Source organism: Mesocricetus auratus, unplaced genomic scaffold, assembly GCF_017639785.1.
Source record: "Mesocricetus auratus isolate SY011 unplaced genomic scaffold, BCM_Maur_2.0 Super-Scaffold_4256, whole genome shotgun sequence".
Lineage (NCBI taxonomy): Eukaryota > Metazoa > Chordata > Mammalia > Rodentia > Cricetidae > Mesocricetus > Mesocricetus auratus.
The window spans coordinates 91,671,242-91,692,457 of record NW_024429182.1 but is presented as its reverse complement, the minus strand read 5'-3'; the positions used below and the strand labels follow the sequence as shown (position 1 = coordinate 91,692,457).

General features: G+C 37.7%; 2 protein-coding genes across 2 annotated transcripts; both read right to left on the bottom strand.

The window, feature by feature from the left end:
• Positions 1-7,846: 7,846 nt before the first annotated feature.
• On the bottom strand, positions 7,847-8,779 carry LOC101832200 (olfactory receptor 2D3-like). Its single transcript, XM_005075732.2, has one exon. The coding sequence runs from the start codon at positions 8,777-8,779 to the stop codon at positions 7,847-7,849; it is 933 nt and encodes a 310-aa protein (XP_005075789.1).
• Positions 8,780-17,009: 8,230 nt separating this feature from the next.
• On the bottom strand, positions 17,010-17,966 carry LOC101831943 (olfactory receptor 6). The gene has a single exon (XM_013117512.1). It carries the CDS (start codon positions 17,964-17,966, stop codon positions 17,010-17,012), a length of 957 nt encoding a protein of 318 aa, XP_012972966.1.
• Between the last annotated feature and the right edge of the window lie 3,250 nt (positions 17,967-21,216).

The following is a 21,216-nucleotide window of genomic DNA, read 5'->3' as shown; positions in this document are numbered from 1 at the left end:
AAATTCTTAAAAGGGGTATTGGAGAAAGAGAGAGAGAGAGAGAGAGAGAGAGAGAGAGAGAGAGAGAGAGAGAGAGAGTTATTTTTCACAGAAATCACTGGGGCTGTAGGTAGTAGATCAGTGTTTACCATGGTTTATGAATAAGCTTTGGGAGCCTATTCCAAATAGAGGGATGCTCTCTCAGCCTGGAAACATGGGGAAGGGCCTAGGTCCTGCCCAGGATGAAATGACAGACTTTAGAGATCCCCCCAAAGAGGGCCTCATCCTCCCTGGGGAATGATGTGAGGATTGGGTGGGGGGCTAGGGGCTGGTGGAGGGACAAGGGAGGAGGGGTGGGAGAGAGATCTGGGACTGACATGTGAAAAATTCACATTTCTAATTTAAATAGAAACATATACTGATAAAAAAAAAGAAAGAGTGGAGGAGGTACAAAATTACATGAAAAAAAAAGGAAAACATGGGGGCTGGAGAGATGGCTCAGAGATTAAGAGCACTGGCTTCCAGAGGGTCTGAGTTCAATTCCCAGCAACTACATGGTGGATTACAACCATCGATCATGAGATCTGGTGCCCTCTTCTGGTGTGCAGGAAGGAATACATGCAGGCAAAAGATTGTATACATAATAAATAAATAAATCTTTAAAAGAAATGGAAAACACAATTATGATGGAGAGAGTTAGATCTCTGTATTGTTATGCAATACATGATTTAAAATTGGAACACCTAAATCAATTAAGTGAAGGGTACATAAACTTAACTGGGATTGACATTATGTTAATTATCATCTTGATAATGCTTGGTTTATCTCTAAAATTGTTGGTTGATATGAGTACTAAGGCCTTAATAAATCTTACTAACCAAACAAGTGAAAGACCTGTATAACAAGAACTTTGAATCTTTAAAGACAGAAATTTAAGAAGACACCAGAAAATGGAGAGATCTCCCATGCTCTTGGATAGGTAGGATAAACATAGTAAAATTAATAAGTAAACAGACACATAACAATACACAACATTTTCACATACTGTGTGTGAGAAAAGGGGCTGTGGATTGCTGAGACCTGGAGCTTTGGTTTGGGAGTGGAAAGGTCTTGATTGAGAAACTCCCAGGATCGATCACCAAGTTAAAGAGAGTTCAAGATCTCACTGACAACTAAATGGATGATTCAGTTTGCCTTAGATGAGGCACAGGGCTGCATGTCTGTGCAAACATCTGCAGACTTACACAGTTTCTGTGGATATCCCAGTTCCCATTTGTGTCTCCAGGTCAGTAGGTTTCAGGTCCTACCTGCTTTGAATGCCCAAACCCAAATGACTAAGAATGAGAAAGGAACCCTTAAAAGGATATGATATGATACAACAAGACAAAGAAGACATTCCGGGAGTAGCTTTTATCGCTATGAGCAGGCAGTCTTTATGGTCATTATAGCAGCTTCAGTCAATAGCCTAAGCAGCTCCAGAACACCGATGGAATACAGTTCCTAAAGAACACTTATTCTAATTAAAAGCCACATGGGAAGAGGGTTAGAGATCAAAACAGATTCCTCTTTCATGGACCAAATCAAGATTAGACTCCTTGGAAAGAATATCTTCCACTCAGCATTTTACTCTCTCTCATCTAGAGACCTGGAGGTATCAGCACAGTTCAGTGGAGAAAGAGTGACAAATGAAGAAAGGTGCTGTTTCTTCAGCCTTGATGTCCTTAGTCTACCGGGCTACCTTCATTTCTGTTTCTAAAATAAGGGGAGGTTAGGGCCTCAAATGGGATGTGTGTCTTATCCTAACCTAATGCAGTGAGCACTCTCTTATGAAGAGACAGTTTGAAACATTCTAAGAAACCACCAACCTGGGTCTGGGGGATTTTCCTGCTGGAAGTCTTCAAACTTGACGCCCCTGAGGACTGTTCTAATAAGAACATTCCCTGAAGTAATCAGTGCTGTTAACTTTTCAACCTTTCAACAATAAGAGATCCCTCAGGCATTAAGAAAATAATGATCTGTGGGTTAACATACAGCCTAGCATGTGTAAGGCACTTGGTTCAATCCCTAGCACCAAAAATGATAAAATAATCATCCAAAATATTTAGCAGAAACTCCTCTGAAGTCAAGTATTTTAATGATGGGTTCTCGGGCTACCCTGTGGACTCCTAAGGTTCCCAATACTTTGTCTCAGTGTTCGAATTAGAGGCTTCAGTATGAAGTACGACTGACAGGAGAACAGCTGTCTATTAAAATCTATAGGGTAATTGTTCCAGGACTGTAGATACCAAAGTCAATGAACAGTGAGGACCCTCATGACAGTCAAATGGTATTTACACAAAACCTCTACACAGCCTGTCCTATATTTTCAATCATATACAGATAAGCTATGATGCCTAAAGTGTCTTCAGAAGTTCAAGGCAGACATTTTGTGGACTTGTTACAGTGCCTCACTATATAACCTAGAATTTGTAATTCTATTGTTGCCTCCCAAGTGCCAGAAAAATATTTTTATCAAAATATAAATATATTTTGTATTCACAACTAGTTGCATCCTTGAATGTAGAATCTATAAAAAAAAAGGACTTAGTGTTTATCATCTGTATTATATTCCATATGCTAATAACTACCAGAAAATTCAAAACCCTTATCTGTGTTCATACTCAAAATGCTCTGTTTACGGAATCTAGAGAGATGGTTTGGGGTTTAAGGACATTTGTTGCTCTTCCAGAGGACCCAGGTTTGATTACTAGAACCCACTTTGTGGCTTATGACTGTCTGTAACTCTAGAGGATCTGATGGCTTCTTTTGATCTCTGAGGGCACCAAGCACACTCATGGTACACAGACATATGTATAGCCAAAACACCCACACACATAAGATAAAAATATATCATAGAAAAATGGAAACACATATACATGCATGTGTGTGTATGTGGACTAGCTTACAATGCAACAGACTTTGTTATAGTGTTTTCATAAAAGGAAGTCTGCTACTCCAGGAAATAATAGCAAGAATTGACAGACAGCCTCAAGCTAAACAGCCTCTGTACAAATACGGAGACAGTGGCATAAGGAGACAGCTACCAGATAAGAATAAAGCTGTTTATCCTCTAAGATCTGAAAATAGTTTGCTCTGGTAACATAGGCATTCTCAGGACAGGTTGACTTGGTGACTCTGGCTTCCTACACACTGTGTTCACCTGACTGTTTCTACACAGAAATTTACAGTCTGGAATCTAATAGGAGCTTGGCAATGTCATTTAAACATTGCCATCAGTCTGATTTTCCTAGCCTGCTGACTACTCTAATTTTCTATTCATGGTCAGTTACATAGTTTTTATAAACAGTGTGATTCACAGACATTGTGATATCATTACTATGAAAGTTTTTAAATATGTCTAGTTACAGACAAGTAGTGAGCACTTTGTGAAAGGTGCTAGCCTTGGTGTCACATTGATTAGCAGTGTGCCATACCTTTGTTTTCTTAACACACAAGCAGACATATAAGATGAGCTTGAGGAACTATTATGTCCCAATCCTGATACCCCAGATTTTCTTCTAATATTACCTTGGGCTGACAACCCAGCCAACTTCCAAGTCATAAAAAAAGAGTAACGACATCATTCCCAGTCTTTGGAAAGTTGAGCACATGGCTTTCTTTCTTTTTTTCCATATGCCTGGGTGTAACTGCACTTTGAAACGGAGTTTGCAAAGCGCTTCAGTCCAACCTTCCTTGTGTTGCATATTATATATTTCAGGGAATCTGACCACTGTGGGGGTGATTGTTACCATTTTTACATTTCTAAATGTAGCATGTGATAAAAATTGATGGTTGGGAAGGTCAGAACTGGTGTACTGCTCTTTGCCAGAATTTTGAGGTAAGAATGTTACCCATTGAATTCAAAGCAAGCTTGCTTGTCTGCAACGAAAGTCACAAGTTCATATTGCATAATTCTTTTCATGTTATTTATTGAAAGGTTTTTATAGAATCATTTTTATCTCAAAGCTGTTTCATAGTTTTGGCTTTCCCTAGCAGTGATGAGCATTATAAAAATCAACTGTCCATCTGTCACTCCCCACACACTGGAATCTTATGTGAGAGCAGGGATCAGAGAATTTGGACTTTTACCAGTGTGTCTCCAGAATATTTATCTATCTTGACTTTTTACCTATTTTTTTTGGTTTTATGAGACAGGGTTTCTCTGTATTGTTTTGGAGGCTGTCGGTCCAGCCTGGCCTCGAACTCACAGAGATCCGTCTGCCTCTGCCTCCCGAGTGCTGGGATTAAAGGCGTGCACCACCACCGCCCGGCTCTAATATTTTTCATTAACATTTTTCCATCTCTGTTAACACCCCTTTGATAGAAAAGAGGGTAGAAATCCGAGTGCTGAAAGTGCCAAGTTGTTACTGTCACTAGGAAGATATCAGAGACTTGAGTCAGAATACGTCAATCAAGAAAGAGCTAATAAAAAATTAAAACTATAAGAACATTTTATAAAGGTGCTTAGGTGTTTTGTAAAGGGTGCTATGTAGAGTGATTGCATAGTACTTGATTCCAAATGAAGGGAAGATAACAATTTAGATGTTTAGGCAAAAGTTATCCAATAGCTCCTACAAATATGATTCAGATTTCTAAAACATGAAGTCATTACTTATTAAATGTTGAAAAGAAAGATGTTAGATAAGCATTCAAATGCTTTCAGAAGGTTAATTGTTCACTTGAACTACAAGAAAACAAGTTCTTTTTTTCGTTTGAGAACTTCATATATTTTTATAACATGTTCTGTAAAATTCACTTGTTCCCTCCTCTCTGATTCTTTCCATACTCCCCTACAACTTTTTCCTTCAAATTTTATGTGCTTTCTTTTCATTAAAATAAAATAAACAGTAATGAGTCCATTTAGTGTTGTCGTTTCTGCATGGGTATAGGAACAACTGCTAGGGCATCAGCAGCCTTTCAGAGCTCACATTCCTAAAGAAAATTTACTCTCCTGCCCAGTAGTTTCTAAGCAAGGAATGGAGTGTTGAAATCCTTATCCCCATCCATGAAAGGATTGTGACTGAATTGATCTTGTACATACCATCCCAGCTGCTCTAGATTCATGTGCACAATTATTATGTCTAGCAAACACTGTTTACCTTCAGACACCCACCACCCCTAGCTCTTACAATCTTTCTGCTCCCCTCCCTTCTACAATGGCTCCTGAGCATTGCTGGGATGGCACATGACTAAATGTCCCATTTATAGTAATCACCCCATAGTCAGATGAGTTCATTTTGAACATTTTCTCACATATTACATTTGATAATTTCAGTTACAAATTGTTACAAGACTCACTCATCCTAAATTTATTCATAATACTTTAGAAATATTAGTACAAAATAAATTTTAATTCTTGTACTTCAGATATATTGTCAAGTTATATATTAATAGATATACATTTTTCAAGATCTTAACTGTGGGGAGCCAGACTGGCCCAAGATTTCGTCAGAGACCCTGATGGAAGGATAAAGGGAACTTTAGTTCTGTGTCCTTCTATGAATAGGCCAGTCTGAGGCTGGAGTCAGTGCCTCAAAGTAGTCAGATTTTGGCTTCTGGGGACCTGACTCTTTCCCCCAGGCTATTGTTATCACTCTTACGACAACTCTGTCTGAGGTATCTTGTGTTCACTTTGACAGCATTGTCTTAACTTTTTTCTGATGTTGGGAATTTTTCACCTTGCAAATTGTGTACAAGATGATGTACTTCCTTTTTGTCATTCTGTTTTTCTCCTTTTATTGAAAATAGAACCCTTTCTCATACAATATACCCTGATTACAATTTCCCTTCCCTCAACTACCCCCAGTTCCTCTCCACCTACCCTCCCACATAGATCCACTCCTTTTTTCCTCTCCTTAGAAAGAAGAGACTGCTAAGAAATAACAATAAAACATAACAAAATAAAATATAAGATAAAACAAAAACTATCATATCAAAGTTGGACAAGATAAATCAATACAAGGAAAAGAGCCAAAGAAAAGGCACATGAATCAGAGACCTACTTGTTCATACTCTCAGTAGACTCATATAAACATTACACTGAAATCTATAATATATACACAGAGGACCTGGTGAAGACCCATGTAGGCCCTGTGCATGCTACTTCAGTCTCTGTGAGCTCATGTGAGCCTTGCTCAGTTGATTCAGAGGGTCTTTTTTCCTGGTGCCCTCTATCCCCTCTGTCTCTTATATTCTTTCCACCTCCTCTTCCACTGGGTTCCCTGAGCACAGAGGGGAGGTATTTGATGGAGACATCCCATTTAGAGCTGTGTGTTCAAAGGTCTCTTTCTCTGCATGTTGCAGAAAGAAGTTTCTCTGATAATGGCTGAGTAAAGCACTGATCTGCGGGCATAGCAGATTATTAGGAGTCAATTTATCATTTTTAGTTATCAATTGTATTTGCTTTTACCATAGGTTCCTGTGCTATCTAGTCTCTGGTTCTTGGTCATCCAAGCAACATCAGGTATGGGTTGCAGCTTAGGGAGTGGGCCTTAAGTCAAATCAGCCATTAGTTGGTTACTCCCACATGCTTTGTGCCACATTGTCCTAGCATATTTTGTGAGCAGAATGATGCTATAGTTCTTAATAAACTTGCTTGGCATAAGTCATCAATTTATGCAAAACCTCCTGTTTCCCAGCTATTGGTTTTGTTTCTTTGTTTCTTGTCCTCTCTATTTCTCATCCTTTATCCTCCAAGTGGTTTGGATCACTTAAGTTCAGCTTCCTTGAAATACACATAAGTTAGATATTTTCCAGTGTCTGTTAAAAGAACTCTAACTTTCCTCAAAAGCCCTATTTCTTTTTTCAGATTCACTTTAATCCGTGTTGTCTTAAAATGCTACACATCACATGTACATAGCAAATCGATCATCACATGAATTTATTGTCCATGCAGAATCACTCTACACATACTGCATATAGTTCATCCAGGATAACAACACTAGCTTTGGACATGAATAACAGTCTGTAAACTTTGAATCTGGAATATCCAGAAGTCAATATGGAAAACTTGAATTTCATTAGTCCCTTTTCATTTTCCCTCTCTTGCCTCATTCTTTTGTCCATAATCACTTTGCTTTTAAAAGAATATGACAAAACGAGAGACAAGTTTCAATTATAAGTAGCTTCTGGGAAAACAAAGTGCTTTTGTACTTTTCCCACTTTGTGAGAAAAAAAGGGGTATCCTAAAATGAGCAGCAATGTTATTTCATGAGAATAATCCTTACAGAGGGCTCCATGGTGCAAATGTGGGACAAGATATCTGTGAGACAGAAATGTGTACGTCTGAGAAAAGAAGCACAAAAGATGGAGTGCTTCTGAGCCATCACAGTCCTTCCAGGAGAAATGGAAGTCTCCAGAATGCAAATACCATTCTGCATTGGGATCCTGAGTACTTTGATTATAGATTTACACCATCACAACCAGTTATGGAAGTAGCTTGTATCTCTATGGATTAAAACTATATTTTTTTTAAAAATGAATAAAGATAATGGTAGGATAATATGAATTTGACAAGCAGCAATGGGGTTTAGAGGAAAAAATAAATATCCCTGAGTGGAAAGAGGTTGATTTAAGAAAGCTGCAGTTTATAGAATTTTCTCACTGCTTTAAATTTATTTTATTTATTTACTGTCAGTGGGCAAATTGTCACAAATTATGTGAGCTGCACCCACGAATAATAATATTGGACAAGTCTGTGGAAACAAACATTCCTTGGTAAACATGACTGAACTTTACTCTCAGATTAGAGATAATACATGATGAAAGTTGTTTAAACCATTAATGAACTTTAGAAAGGCCTATACCCATGATTGTCTCCTATATTCTTTTATCTTATCTCTCTTTTAAGAACTTTTCTTAATGCCTCCTTCACATCCTTGTTCCTTAGGCTATAAATGAATGGGTTCATAATGGATGTTACAACTGAATAAAACACTGAGATTACTTTATCCCCTTCATTCATTTTCTTTGAGTTTGGCTGCATGTAGGTAAATATTGTTGAACCATAGAAGAAAATAACAACAATGAAATGGGAACTGCATGTGGAGAAGACCTTGAGCCTCCCCTCTCCTGATTGTATTTGAACCACAGTGTAGATAATATTCCAGTAGGAGAAAAAGATGAGAGAGACAGGACCTAGGAGAATTATTACACCCATTGCAAAAATGACCATCTCAGCTGTGTAGGTTTCTTCTGAAGCTAGCTTCAAGAGTGCAGGAGGCTCACAAAAGTAATGATTAATTAGATTAGGTCCCTGGTATGGCAAGCATAAAGTAAATGTGGTATCTACTACTGACACAAATACTCCACTAGCCCAGGACCCTACAACTAGCAGAACACAAACCCTATGTGTCATGATGGTGGAGTAGTGCAAAGGTTTGCAGACAGCTATGTAGCGATCATAAGACATTACTGCTAGAAGAGAACTTTCTGTACACCCCATTATGAGGAAAAAAAACATCTGCATTGAGCACCCAGCAAATGAAATGGTCTTTCTTACAACTAGAAAGTGGACTAGCATCTTGGGAACAATAGTTGTAGAGAAACAGAGATCATTCAATGACAGGTTTTTGAGAAAGAAGTACATTGGTGTATGAAGTCGAGAGTCAACATGAATGAGGAGTATGATGAGCAGATTTCCAAACACAGTGAGCAGGTAGATGATGAGAAATACCATGAACAGCAAGATCTGGGTATGATGATCTGAAGAAAGGCCCAGCAAGATGAACTCAGTCAGATAAGTATGGTTTTCTTTGCCCATAGAGGTATACTCCTACAAATTAGCATACACGGAGCAATCAAATGTTGAATGTGATGGTCAAATCCAGAGAGTAAAAATGTCATGGGAAGAAAAAAATTCTAGGTTAAAAAGCACTTAAGTGAGTATTTATGATGCTGGATTTTCTACTTATTACACCCCAACTTAACCAGGACTACCCATGTATTCCCAACAATCCTTGATGACAGAGTGCTATCATCTATGGGGCCATTGTTCAACAGTTGTTTGGATAATGTCAGGAAACATCTTCAGAGCAATCACAGGTTGTTAATCTAACATGAAAAATTCTGTATTGTGAGAAACATCAAGACCAATATATTGATGTATATGTACAAATATATTAGATGACTTTGAAAAAAATAAAGAATCCTTACTTTGATGAAAAACTCTTAGTGTTACTTTCCAGTTCACTTATAACAGAGAATATTTTAGCTTTGATTTAATCAAATATCAGATGGAAAAGATTATCTTCTCCATTTTCTTTCCTAAGATTCTGTATCATCTTCCCCAGCAAGTAAGAGGAATTACAAAGTTATAACCTTGTCATGATCTAGAAACAAATGGAAGAACTCTGACCCGATTGAGGCAGTATCACATATGATAGGGCCTTTCGTGAGTCTAGAGTCAGTCACAGGAATTGTCTATAAAGGACAATATCTTATGTGACCTAATAGTGCTTAGCCTAATTTGTGCTGCAGTTTGACAGACTGACTGTGTATAGACTAGATGTGTGGATTGGCAGGAAATCAGGAATTTTTGTAGTGTTTGGTAGCCATGCAGGATACACAGTTACTATCTATAGTTTCCTATATATCTGCAATAAACAATGTGAATACAAGGTACAGGATAAGTGACCAGATACTAAATTGGATGCAAGATAAAGGGTAAGTGACCAGAAAGGGGCAGAAAAAGTGATGGGTGGAATAGGAAACTTGAATGTTCCTAGGAATGCCTGAAACACCCATACTCTTTAGAGTGAAAGAGGTGTCAGAAAACAAAGTCAATCCTACTGACCAGAACATATTAAGACAGAAAAAGTCAGAGACTGCAAGCATATTTGTGCATACATGTGACCCTTTGTTCGGGTGTAGAGTAGGAGAAATGTGAACCACTGGCCATGAATTGCTAAGTGTATCTTGAGGCAAGACCACAGAGGCAATCTTCAGTTAAGGAATTGCCATCAAGACTGGAATTGAACTGGGTCTAATCTACTCTACGGAAGGGTGCAGACCAGCAAGATCATGTCAGAAAGCACATTACAGAGACCAGTGCAAGTAAGAACAATCTTGCCTTTCACTTCAGTTTCAGATGACAAAGATCAGTGATAAAGTCAGTGTCGTTAAAAATCAAAATTTACAATATTTTCATTGGCAATGAAATATTGTTAGTGGATTGACATTAGTATTTCTTAATTGGAAAAATAAAAGAAAATACTATCTTTTGCAATGATAAAACCATGGTTTCAAGAAAATATTTGCTTCAATATGCTTGTGCACTTTTGAGTATACATCTTGCGATTATATAAAATGTGTTTCTTATTAAAGTTAATATTTAAAGCTTTAAGAAGAATCTTGTTATGAGCCCAATTGCTTAAGGATATCAATAAAAGCTTCATTGCTGATCCCATTTTTTAATAGTTTTAGAAAGTGGGCTCCCCATGTTTTATTTTAGTGAAGTTTTATGCAATGAACTGTGCTTATTCCTATCATATTGTTAAATTTGGTAAATGTCAATATGTGCATTAATTAAGTATTCGTGATTATATGTTCATAAATATCTGACCCTAACATGACTCTAAGGTTTTCCAGGTTAATAACACTATCTTAATATTAACATTCCATATATCTGCATCTCTTGGCATGAAATAAATTTTCAAATATTTTGACTAGCTGAATGAATAAATGAATGAATACAGGAATTATTTCCTCAATATTGTCATGTATAAGTGCATGTGCATCCAAATACCCCAAGCATTATTTGCCCTACTTAAAGCATAACTTGCATTCGAAGTCATAGCTAATTTTTTTCTAAATAAGTTATCTCTTTAGAATCGGGAAATCTTTCAACAAGAACTACAATTTAATATGCCCATGCCTCTGTGCATATGGAAAGAACCACTGGATGTTCTTGGGGTGAGATGGAAATGCACCATCAATTACAATAAGATTGTCTGTCTTGTTCTAGTCCCAGGCAGAGTGCATCATTCTCTACACACTGTTCTACTGGTGCCTACAAAACCCACAAAAATCAATGTTAGTACTCACCGGCTCTGGCCTCCTCCAACTTGCCAAAGTAGTCAATTGTACACAGCTAAAGCTCTACCGTGTATTGTAAGCAATTCCCCTATATTTCCAGTGGACTTCACAGAAAACAGACATGAGAAAAGTAAAAGAGGAAGAAAACACCACTGTGGATAAGACTCAAGGAGCAGTGAGATACTAGTGGGTGGAAAATGATGACTAGTTTTTTAAAAATATCTGTTTTCTAGGGAAGATTTTTAGAACCCAAGCTTATAAAGAGCCAATATTTCTAAGGTTAAGGATTCTAGAGAAGATAAGGGAAAGAAAAACATCCTATCCCAAAAAGACTGTGGGTTAAAATTAGTATTTGGACTTCTCTCTTAATAGACTCAATGTTTCTGGGTTTGAGGATATGTCATTTCCTTCAAGTTCATCCTCCTTGTTCACTGAAACATGGTTCTCCTCACCCAGAAGCCTGGGATGACTTTGTTCTAGAGAAGAGAAAGCACAGAGAAGGAAACCTCACACTGAGTACATTAGACCTCTGGAACTCCAAGCTGTAGATCTGGAATTAGGGCCCAGTGATTCTCAGGCTTCTCCCCTGGCAGCAGGCCCTCTCCTGGTAGTAGTCCCCATTATCATCTCTTGCTGCTGTTGGCTGGTGTATACAGGTAGCTTCCAAGCACCAAACCTGATCTCTACCCTTTTTGAGAGAAAGGAGTTCTATAAATATTGAGATCTTGAGGGAGAATGCAAACAAGATATTCCCTGGGGCTCCTCCTGGCAATAGCAATAACTTACTTTATTACATTTTCACACTATGAGATGCCTTGGGACATTTTGCTTTGTTGATTTTTTGTAATCACAGCTTGAATTCTATGAAACTACTCTCTAATTCTTCCCTAAACAGCAAAAAAGTTTTGTATTCTCTAAGTCTCAGAATGACACAATAGGCCTACTCTATCTGCCCCTGCTCTACATATGGCAACAAAGTGAATTATAAACTACATACAAGCAGTCATTTCAACATCATGACCTCCATATTGATTATAAATATATATATTTATATATATATTTGCATTCCTTTTTTCCTGTTTATTTAAATTAGAAACAAGCTTGCTTCACATGTCAATCCCAGCATCCCAACTCCTACTCACTCCCCTCCTCCCCACCCCCAACCTCCCATTCAATTCCAACTCCACTATCCAGGGAGGGTGAGGACCTTCATGGGGGATCTCCAAAGTCTGTCATATCGTCCCAGGAATGACCCTCCCACATGTGTCCAGGTTGAGAAAGCATTCCTCCATGTGGAATGGGCTCCCAAAGTTCATTTGGATTCCAAGGATAAATTCTTATCTATTGCCCAAGGCCCCAAAGAATGCTGAGACCTCCTCACTGACACCCACATTCGGGGGGTCTGGATCAGTCCCATGCTGGCCTCTTAACTATCAGTCTGGGGTCCATGAGCTCCCACTTGTTCAGGTCAGCTGTTTCTGTGGGTTTCACCAGGGAGATATTGACCGCTTTGCTCATCACTCCTCCCTCTCTACAACTGGTTTCCAGTAGTTCAGTTCAGTGTTTAGCTGTGCTTATCCTTTTATTGGTTCTCTAAAATATTCAAAGGTGTTGTTTACCTGAAAAGTCACGAGTACTGTTAAATTATTTTAGCTTGCATACAAAAATATGACAAAGAAAACCTCTGTTTGTCTGATACAATTTATTGAAATTGTCTAATTATGTGTTCTTTGTATCAGTTTTATTACTTTTAGATGAATATATATAAAATATGGAATAAATTTATTGCTAAATTTCACACATCTACCTCTTTTTAATTCTGTTAGTAAAATAATTATTTTTATTAATTTAATAATTTATCACTAAAATAATTTTAATTCTCCTGACTCTTCAATCATTATTTATAAGGTTTTTAATAAGAAACTTGTAGGTGTTGATAAGTTTTGAATGTGATGAGTGAGATGAATGAGAAAGAAAATTGATCAAGAATGGAAGACTACACTACACTAGTGCTTGTGACATTCACACAGCTCACATACATAGGCAAGTATTAGAGTAAGTTGTTATCGTTATGATCGCTTATTATAGAAACGGGAACTGAATGATTTTTCCTATAATAGGTTAAGTAGAGTCAAGGCAAATAGAATGAAATAATACAGGGCTGTCTCTTGTACCTTATCCTGAACCACTTCACCATGTATTCCACTAGCACTGAGCACCTTTCTTCAAGAGCAATTAGGCTGTCAGGGCCACAGGACAACAGGTTATAAAGGGTCTCTTTGATCTCACTGCTTGGTTGAATTTAGACTGAACAGGCCTGAAGAGTATAAGAGTGCATTAAGGTAGGTTCAATGACATAGAGTCATTTTATTTGTTGCATTTAAAGTCTTCTTAGCTTTTAAAAAGCAGATCTTCTCTAATGATAGTAGAACAGGATTGTGTCAGTGTGTGTTACCTCTTGTTTGAAATACTCCAGTCCCTGAATTAGTACCAGAAATGATCTCATTTTAACTGGTGACCTCTGTATATGTCATGAATATGTCAAGTATTTTTAAGGAAATTTGTAAAATTCTTCCCTGTGGCTTTTTCGCACATTGTTGCGTTATTTGTCTCTTCTTTTTTCCTCTCCCTTTTGTAACTCTACCTCCATCTACTTTTGTTAAAGTCCCCCTCACCCTCCATCCCTCTCTCCATCTCCCCACTTTCCTCCTTCATAGCACCTGTGTTCTACTATCTCCCTTTCTAGAGTACTGCCATGGTCCCTCTACACTTCCCTAGCTTCTGGTGTCACTGAAAATTATATATTCAAATCTAAAAGGGTCATGGGGTATTGAAGATGGGAAAAACTGGAAAAACTGAGGGGTATATATGATCAAGATACATTGTGGACATGTATGAATATTCAAAGAATAAATAAACTTTTAAAAAGACACTAATTTTGGAAAGGGAGTAAAGGGGGTCTGAGAGGACTTAGAGTGGGTCAGGGAACAGGTATGATCTAAATATATTGTATTCGTTTTTGAAATTTTCAAGATGAATAAAGACTTTCAAGGAATAGAAATGCTAAATGTAAAAATAAAAATGTATTCATTTATATGCTGCCTATACAAATAATTTCAACTTTAAGGACACAATTTACAGAGAGTGAAGGGATGACAAAAAATGTACACCAAAAAAAAACCCCAGGGATAACTACTTATATTTCAATAAAATAGTTTTACACTTAGAAGTATAAAATAACACAAAAGTTTTATGTCATTTATAGTGAAGAGATCATTTAATATTTGTAAGAGTTAAGAATCTATATAACATAACAGTTATGAATTTCATTTTAGGGACAAATAAATGTAAAAAGAAAATATTAACAGACATGAATGGTAGGTGAAAAGCAAGAAAGGCCAAAAATATCTAAATAAATATAGATAGAAGAAATGTTGTCATTTTTGATAAAGTTCCTTCACTTGTATAAACCCCTCATTCAGCATAATAACACTAAATACAAAAGGTAGGTCTTTTATCTACATGTTAATAAAAAGTCAAATCAAAGGTGAGGGAATAAACAGTCTAATTAAAATATATGAAATGTGGTTCCAACATTCTGGTTGAAAACAGTACACCTGTCATTTTTAAACTCTTAGCACATCATATTCCACGAATTCAGTCATTCATCATTCCTACTGAGCCAAACAGTACGCTCTTCTATTATCTTATCCAACATCTGCATGTTCAAAATTAGAAGTAAAGTTTACTAAAAGTTAATATACTATAAAATTTGGAAAATTCCTTATAACCAGGCCAAGTAGTGCCTGACCAAAAGCACTTGGTCTTATGTCAAAGCCAATGCTGTTTGTTTTGTTTTGTTTTACCTAAAATGAATGTACTTTACTGGCTACCCAAGCCATTTCTAAATTCCTACAGTCTGACCTTCTACTATTGAGAAAAGTAAGTAAAAAGTGTGTGTGTGTGTGTGTGTGTGTGTGTGTGTATTCATTTTCCCTATGTCAATACATGTATTCCTACTACAGTTAAAAGAAAATTTTCTCTCATTTTACTAAATTTTAACACCAACAAAAATGAATTGTGGTTGACTATAAAAGCCAGTCTCTAACCCACATCAAAAATGATAGTCCATATCTATAAATTTTTTCAGAGACCTCTCTTTGTGTACCTCTGCTGAGTCAAAGACTTTTAAAACAGAATAACCTCACCAACAGAACTTGGCAAAAGTAATAACTGATTATTTATTCAGAGTATTTCATAGATAATAAAATCATTTTGTAATTATTTTGATGATATATAGTTTAACTAAATCTGTTTTATAAAAAGAAAAACATTTTATTAGGACCTGACAGATTATCTTTCTGATTTCTTAATTTTTTTTCTGTGTCCTTAAATTGTTCAGTATGTTTACAATTACAGAATTTCCTGCAAATCAAAACAACTCTGAGATACCATCTCACTTCTGTCAAAATAGCTAAAATCAAAAACACCAAGGACAGTTTATGCTGGAGAGGATGTGGAGAAAGGGGAACACTCCTCCACTGCTGGTGGGAGTGCCAACTTGTACAGCCACTTTGAAAATCAGTATGGAGATTCCTCAGGAAAATGGGAATCAGTCTACCACAAGATCAAGCAATTCCACTCTTAGGCATATATCCAAAAGATGCCCATGCATACAATAAGGACATCTGTTCAACTATATTCATAGCAGCATTATTTGAAATAGCCAGAGATCGGAAGCAATTTATATACCCCTCAACTTAAGAGTGAATAGAGAAAATGTGGTACATTTACACAATGTAGTACTACTCAGCAGAAAAAAAAAAACAATGGAATCTTGAAATTTGCAGACAAATAGATGGCACTAGAATAAACCATCATAAATGAGGTAACCCAGTTACAAAAAGACAAACATGGTGTGTACTCACTCATATATGGGTTTTAGACATGGAGCAGGGGATTGCCAGCCTACAATCCCACCACCAGAGAGTCTGAGAAACAGAGAGGACCCTAAGAGAGATATGCATGGTACTCCTGAGAAGAGGAATGGGACTGGATCTCCTGAGGGGATTGGGAGCATGTGGGAAGGGGAGGGGTGAGGGAGCTGGGAGAAAAAGAGGAGGAGAAGAGGAGGGGAGATGAGGACATGGGGGAGCAGGAAGGTTGAGTCAGGGGAAGAATAGAGGAGAGCAGGTTGAAAGGTACCATAATAAAGGGGACTATTATAGGTTTGAAGAGAGACCTGGAACTAGTGAGATTTTCAGAGATATATAAGGATGACACTAACTGGCTACAAGGCTACCTTAAATGCCCTCCCCTGATAACGAGATTGATGACGACCTTATATGCCATCCTAGAACCTTCATCCAATGGCTGATGAAAGCAGAAGCAGACACCCACAGATAAACACTAACTGAACTCCTGGAATCCAGTTGCAAAGAGGGAGGAGTGATGCGCAATGGAGTTAAAACCTGACTGGTGTAAGCCACAAAGGCAGCTGACCTGAACAAGGGGAAGCTCATGGACCCCTGATTGGTGACTGAGAGGCCACCATGGGACTGGTCCAGACCCCCTGAATGTGGGTGTCAGTGAGGAGGCCTTGGCAGTCTATGGGGCCTCGGAAAGTAGAACAGTATTTATCCCAGACATACAAATGGACTTTGGGTGCCCATCCCACATTGAGGGATGCTCTCCCATCCTGGACACATGGGTGAGAGCCTAGGCCCTGCCCAGGATGATATGACAGACTTTTAAGATTCCCCCATGGAGGGCCTCACCCTCCCTGGTCATCAGAGGGGGGATTAGGTGGGAGGTTGGGAGATGGGGGTGGGGGAGCTGGGATTGACATGTGAGGCTTGAATGTTTCTAATTTAAATTTTAAAAAATGAAAAAAATTACAGAATTTCCTCCAATAAATGTGCTTTATGGGCTAAGTTATGCTGAAAGTCTAAGTCACTTCAGGAAATAGAATCTCCCAAGGACAAGGCTCTGCTACCTGCTACGGTTTTCCTGATGGCATCTTTGACTTCTTTGTTCCTCAGGCAATAGATGATAGGGTTGAGCATGGGAGTGAAGACTGCATAGATAGCTGAGATCAATTTGTTAGAATTAAATGAAGCAATGGCCCGAGGTCGAACATACATGAAGATCACAGCTGTGTAGAAGATAACCACCACTGTAAGATGAGAAGCACAGGTAGAGAAGGCCTTCCGTTGCCCAGTGGCTGAGGGTATATGCAGGATTGTAGAGACAATGAAGGCATATGAAAGGACTGTGGCTGAGAGAGGAAACACAAGGATGACAATGGCTAGAGCAAAGTCAACTGTCTCAGCCATAGATAAGTCCATACAGGCCAGTTTAAGGATAGGTGATACATCACAGAAAAAATGGTTCAAGATGTTATTACCACAGAAGGCAACTCGGGAGATAAAATATACCTTTGCCATGGAGATGGTGAAGCCACTCACCCAGGAACTGATGGTCAGCTGAACACAAAACCCTGTGGTCATCATTACTGGATAACGAAGAGGCCAACATATGGCTACATACCGGTCATAGGCCATGGCAGCTAAAAGCACACATTCAGTACAGGCAAGGGATATGAAAAAATAGAGCTGTGTCATGCATCCCAAGAAGGAAATGGTATTGGGGTGAAATAGGAATCCAGCCAGCATCTTAGGAACAGTGACAGATATATACCAGGCCTCTAGAAAGGACATGGTACTAAGAAAATAGTACATGGGTTTGTGCAGGGACCCAGTGACCCACACAGTAAGAATGATGACCAGATTCTCCAAAAGCACAAACAAGTATGTTATGAAGAAAATGAAGAAGAGCAGAATTTGTAGCCAGGGAGCAGTAGGGAAGCCCACGAGGATGAACTCTCTGATGCTGGTAGAGTTTCCCTTCCACATAATTGCATCACCAAAAGACAGAAGATTTAATGCTGATATCAAAAAATTCAATAGCAAGATCCAGAAGAACTGTAGAGGTCATTAGGCTGGAGTTGGATTTTTTTTGGTTAAAAAAAATCTTACTCTAAACTCTTCAACTATGCTGGGTATGATGTAGGAAGCATGAGGGCCACAAGATGACCCCAGAAAAACAGAGACCACCTAAAACAAAGAACACACAACCAAGAACATTGAAACATGGTGATGAGGCCATATTGAAGGTTTGGGTCATTGGATCTGAGTCAGGAATGGCTCTGAAGTTGGCACTAAGGGAAAACACTATCTTGTTAGTATATCCCCAGGTTTTGAAGAAACTAGGAGGCAGGAAATCATGTAACTGGAAAACATTTCTGGGATAGACCAACAGGCAGTGTCAGGAATGAGGCAAGTTCACAATCTGGATAAAATAGAAGCAGTACAACTACTAGATGAGAAATCTCCTGGTCAGAATAACTATTGATTCTAGATGGTTACACATCATTTGAAGATTCTAGTAATGTTTCTTCATCTATGTTTAGAGCAGTAACTTTAAAAATACTATAAAAATTGGCACCAATTATATGGCTTGTATTAATACAAATAATAATCATATATGCTTATGTAGATAATTATATGAATATGGATGTGATATATAGTAGATATTCAAAATTTTGGCCAGCGTTCCCTTCCCCCTTCATTCGCTCTATTCCTGTACACACACACACACACACACACACACACACACACACACACACATATTCACACATGCACACCACACATTTAAATTTATGCTTTAGACACAGTAAGATGTCAGCAATCATGGTTAATAATAAACTAGACAGTAATAAAAGTATAGTTTTAAAATGTCATATACAGCTGATACATTCTCTCTTAGTTTCTTTCACAAAATTTCTTACTGTACCATAGATCTTAGCAACCTTGCCATATATTTTTTTCTTTCCTTATTATATACCAATTCATTTGCCATTAGTATTACACCTTTGAGCCATTGTTACATAACACAATGGTCACTTGAACATAAGCACTGCTGCAGGAGAAACAATTGAAAAGTTAGGAGGAGGTAGTACAGAAAGAGGGTACCAATGTTGAACAGCGTAAGAAGAGGATGACATGGACTTCATCATACTTCTTGGAAGAACATAAAATTTAAACTTATTTACTTATGTAATTTCCCACTTAATGTTCTAGGCAGTAGTTCACTATAAGCAACTAGAATCATAGGAATCAAACTGTAGAGAGAGGAGAGGCATAGTATATGAATATACTCACAAACACATGTGCACTCATACCATACCTCACATTATTTAATTCCAACTTAATTTATCAACCTAACCTATGTTTTCTTCAAACACAGGTTAAATTTAAATATTGAAGCAAATATCACTTGATTAGTTCTATCTAATTCTTGATTGTAATTGTTATTACTTTAGATACAATTGGAACATAAATTGCATTTGAAGAGCATATTGGGGAAGGGAGGATTGAATTCAGAAATGTCCTGGGGACAATCTGGTCTGAGGACACTATTTCAATTTTATTAGAGTTAGAAGATGGCATAAAATTATAAACCAAATAAACTAAAGAGAAAAATACTCTCAAGGAAACAGAACTTTCCTCAGAAGAAAAAGGAAACACTCGGGAAATGGGAAATAAGATGAGAAATCTTCTAAATGTCCATTGATTACTTCCCATTTTCACCATTTTTAAAGACCCCTCAAACTGACCATAATTTAGTTGGTTATTATATATTGGGATAATGGCTATAGTGAAGTAGAACTCAAATTTGACTTCTTTCTTCACTAAAAAGTATTATCCTTTAATTAATGTTAATTATGATCTCTCAGGAGACTTTTACACCCAAGAGGAATAAGAGACAGAAGAAGCTCATAGCTTAGCTCTGAACCATTACAAATGAGGTAGTAAAGGAATGTTTGTATATAGACACACTTAACATGTCTGATTTTAACACATCATGGAACACATAATAGAAAATGTAACAGGAGAGTCTACATGGAAAACAGACTCAAGTGTCTAAAAAGCACCAAAACAATGAGAAAAATACTCACCAGTGGAACATACAGGTGGCAGTCTGAATTCTGTTCCATAACTTACTGCTTTCTGACTTTATAATCTGAAGCAGACCTCAACTGTCTAACTAATTCACTCACTTGTGGGAAGGGGCTAAATAACATAATTAGTGGTAAGGAGGAGTTAATTTAAGGCCTGGCCTCCCCTGGATATTAAAAATAGGAAGTGGGCATTCAAGCCGGGCATTGGGGGCGCAAGCCTTTAATACCAGCACTTGGGAGGCAGAGGCAGGCAGATCTCTGTGAGTTCAAGGGCAGCCTGGTCTACAGAGTGAGTTCTAGGACAGTCTCCAAAACAATACGGAGAAACCCTGTCTCGAAAAAACAAAACACAAAAACAAAAACAAAATAAAAAGAAAGTAGGCATTCAATACAGTAGTAGCACATACCTTTAATTTCATTGCTCAGGAGACAAAGACAGGCAATCTTTGAGTTTGAAATCAGCAATCTACACTATGAGGCCCAGGAAATATTGAGACCTGGTCTCAAAAATGAAAAAAAAAAACAGAAAGGAAGGAAGGAAGGGAGGGAGGGATAGAGGAAGGAAGAAAGAAAGGAAGGAAGGGAGGGAGGGATAGAGGAAGGAAGAAAGGAAGGAAGGAAGGGAGGGAGGGAGGAAGAAAGGAAGGTATAACATGAAAAAGGGTCATTCCTCTGTTTAAAGACTTGAAAGGAGAGAAACAAATAAACAAGCAATTATAGTCATAGCTACAAATATGCATTGTCTGGTATTTCACTGCAGGAGTGGCCCAACATTCCATCTAATAAAGAGTATTTTCTTATTTGAACCTGGATAGTTGAGCCCTGATAAGGGAAAACTCATACAAATGGATAGATGATAGAGTGATAGTTATTTTAGGTTTGATGGCACACACCAATAGGGAAATTGGTGCAGAATTTCTGCAAGTTTGGATCCAGGTTTGTCTACATGGTGAGTTCCAAGTTAGCCAGGGCTGTGCAATAAGACATTTCTTTCTTTGTTTGTTTGTTTGATTTTTGTTGTTTTTTTTTTGCAATAAGACATTTCTAAGAAACAAAGAAAAATGATAGCTAAAATACAACACATTTCAGAAAATAATCAACTAGCTCATTACTTTTGTATGTTAAATTCATTTGTTTTACAA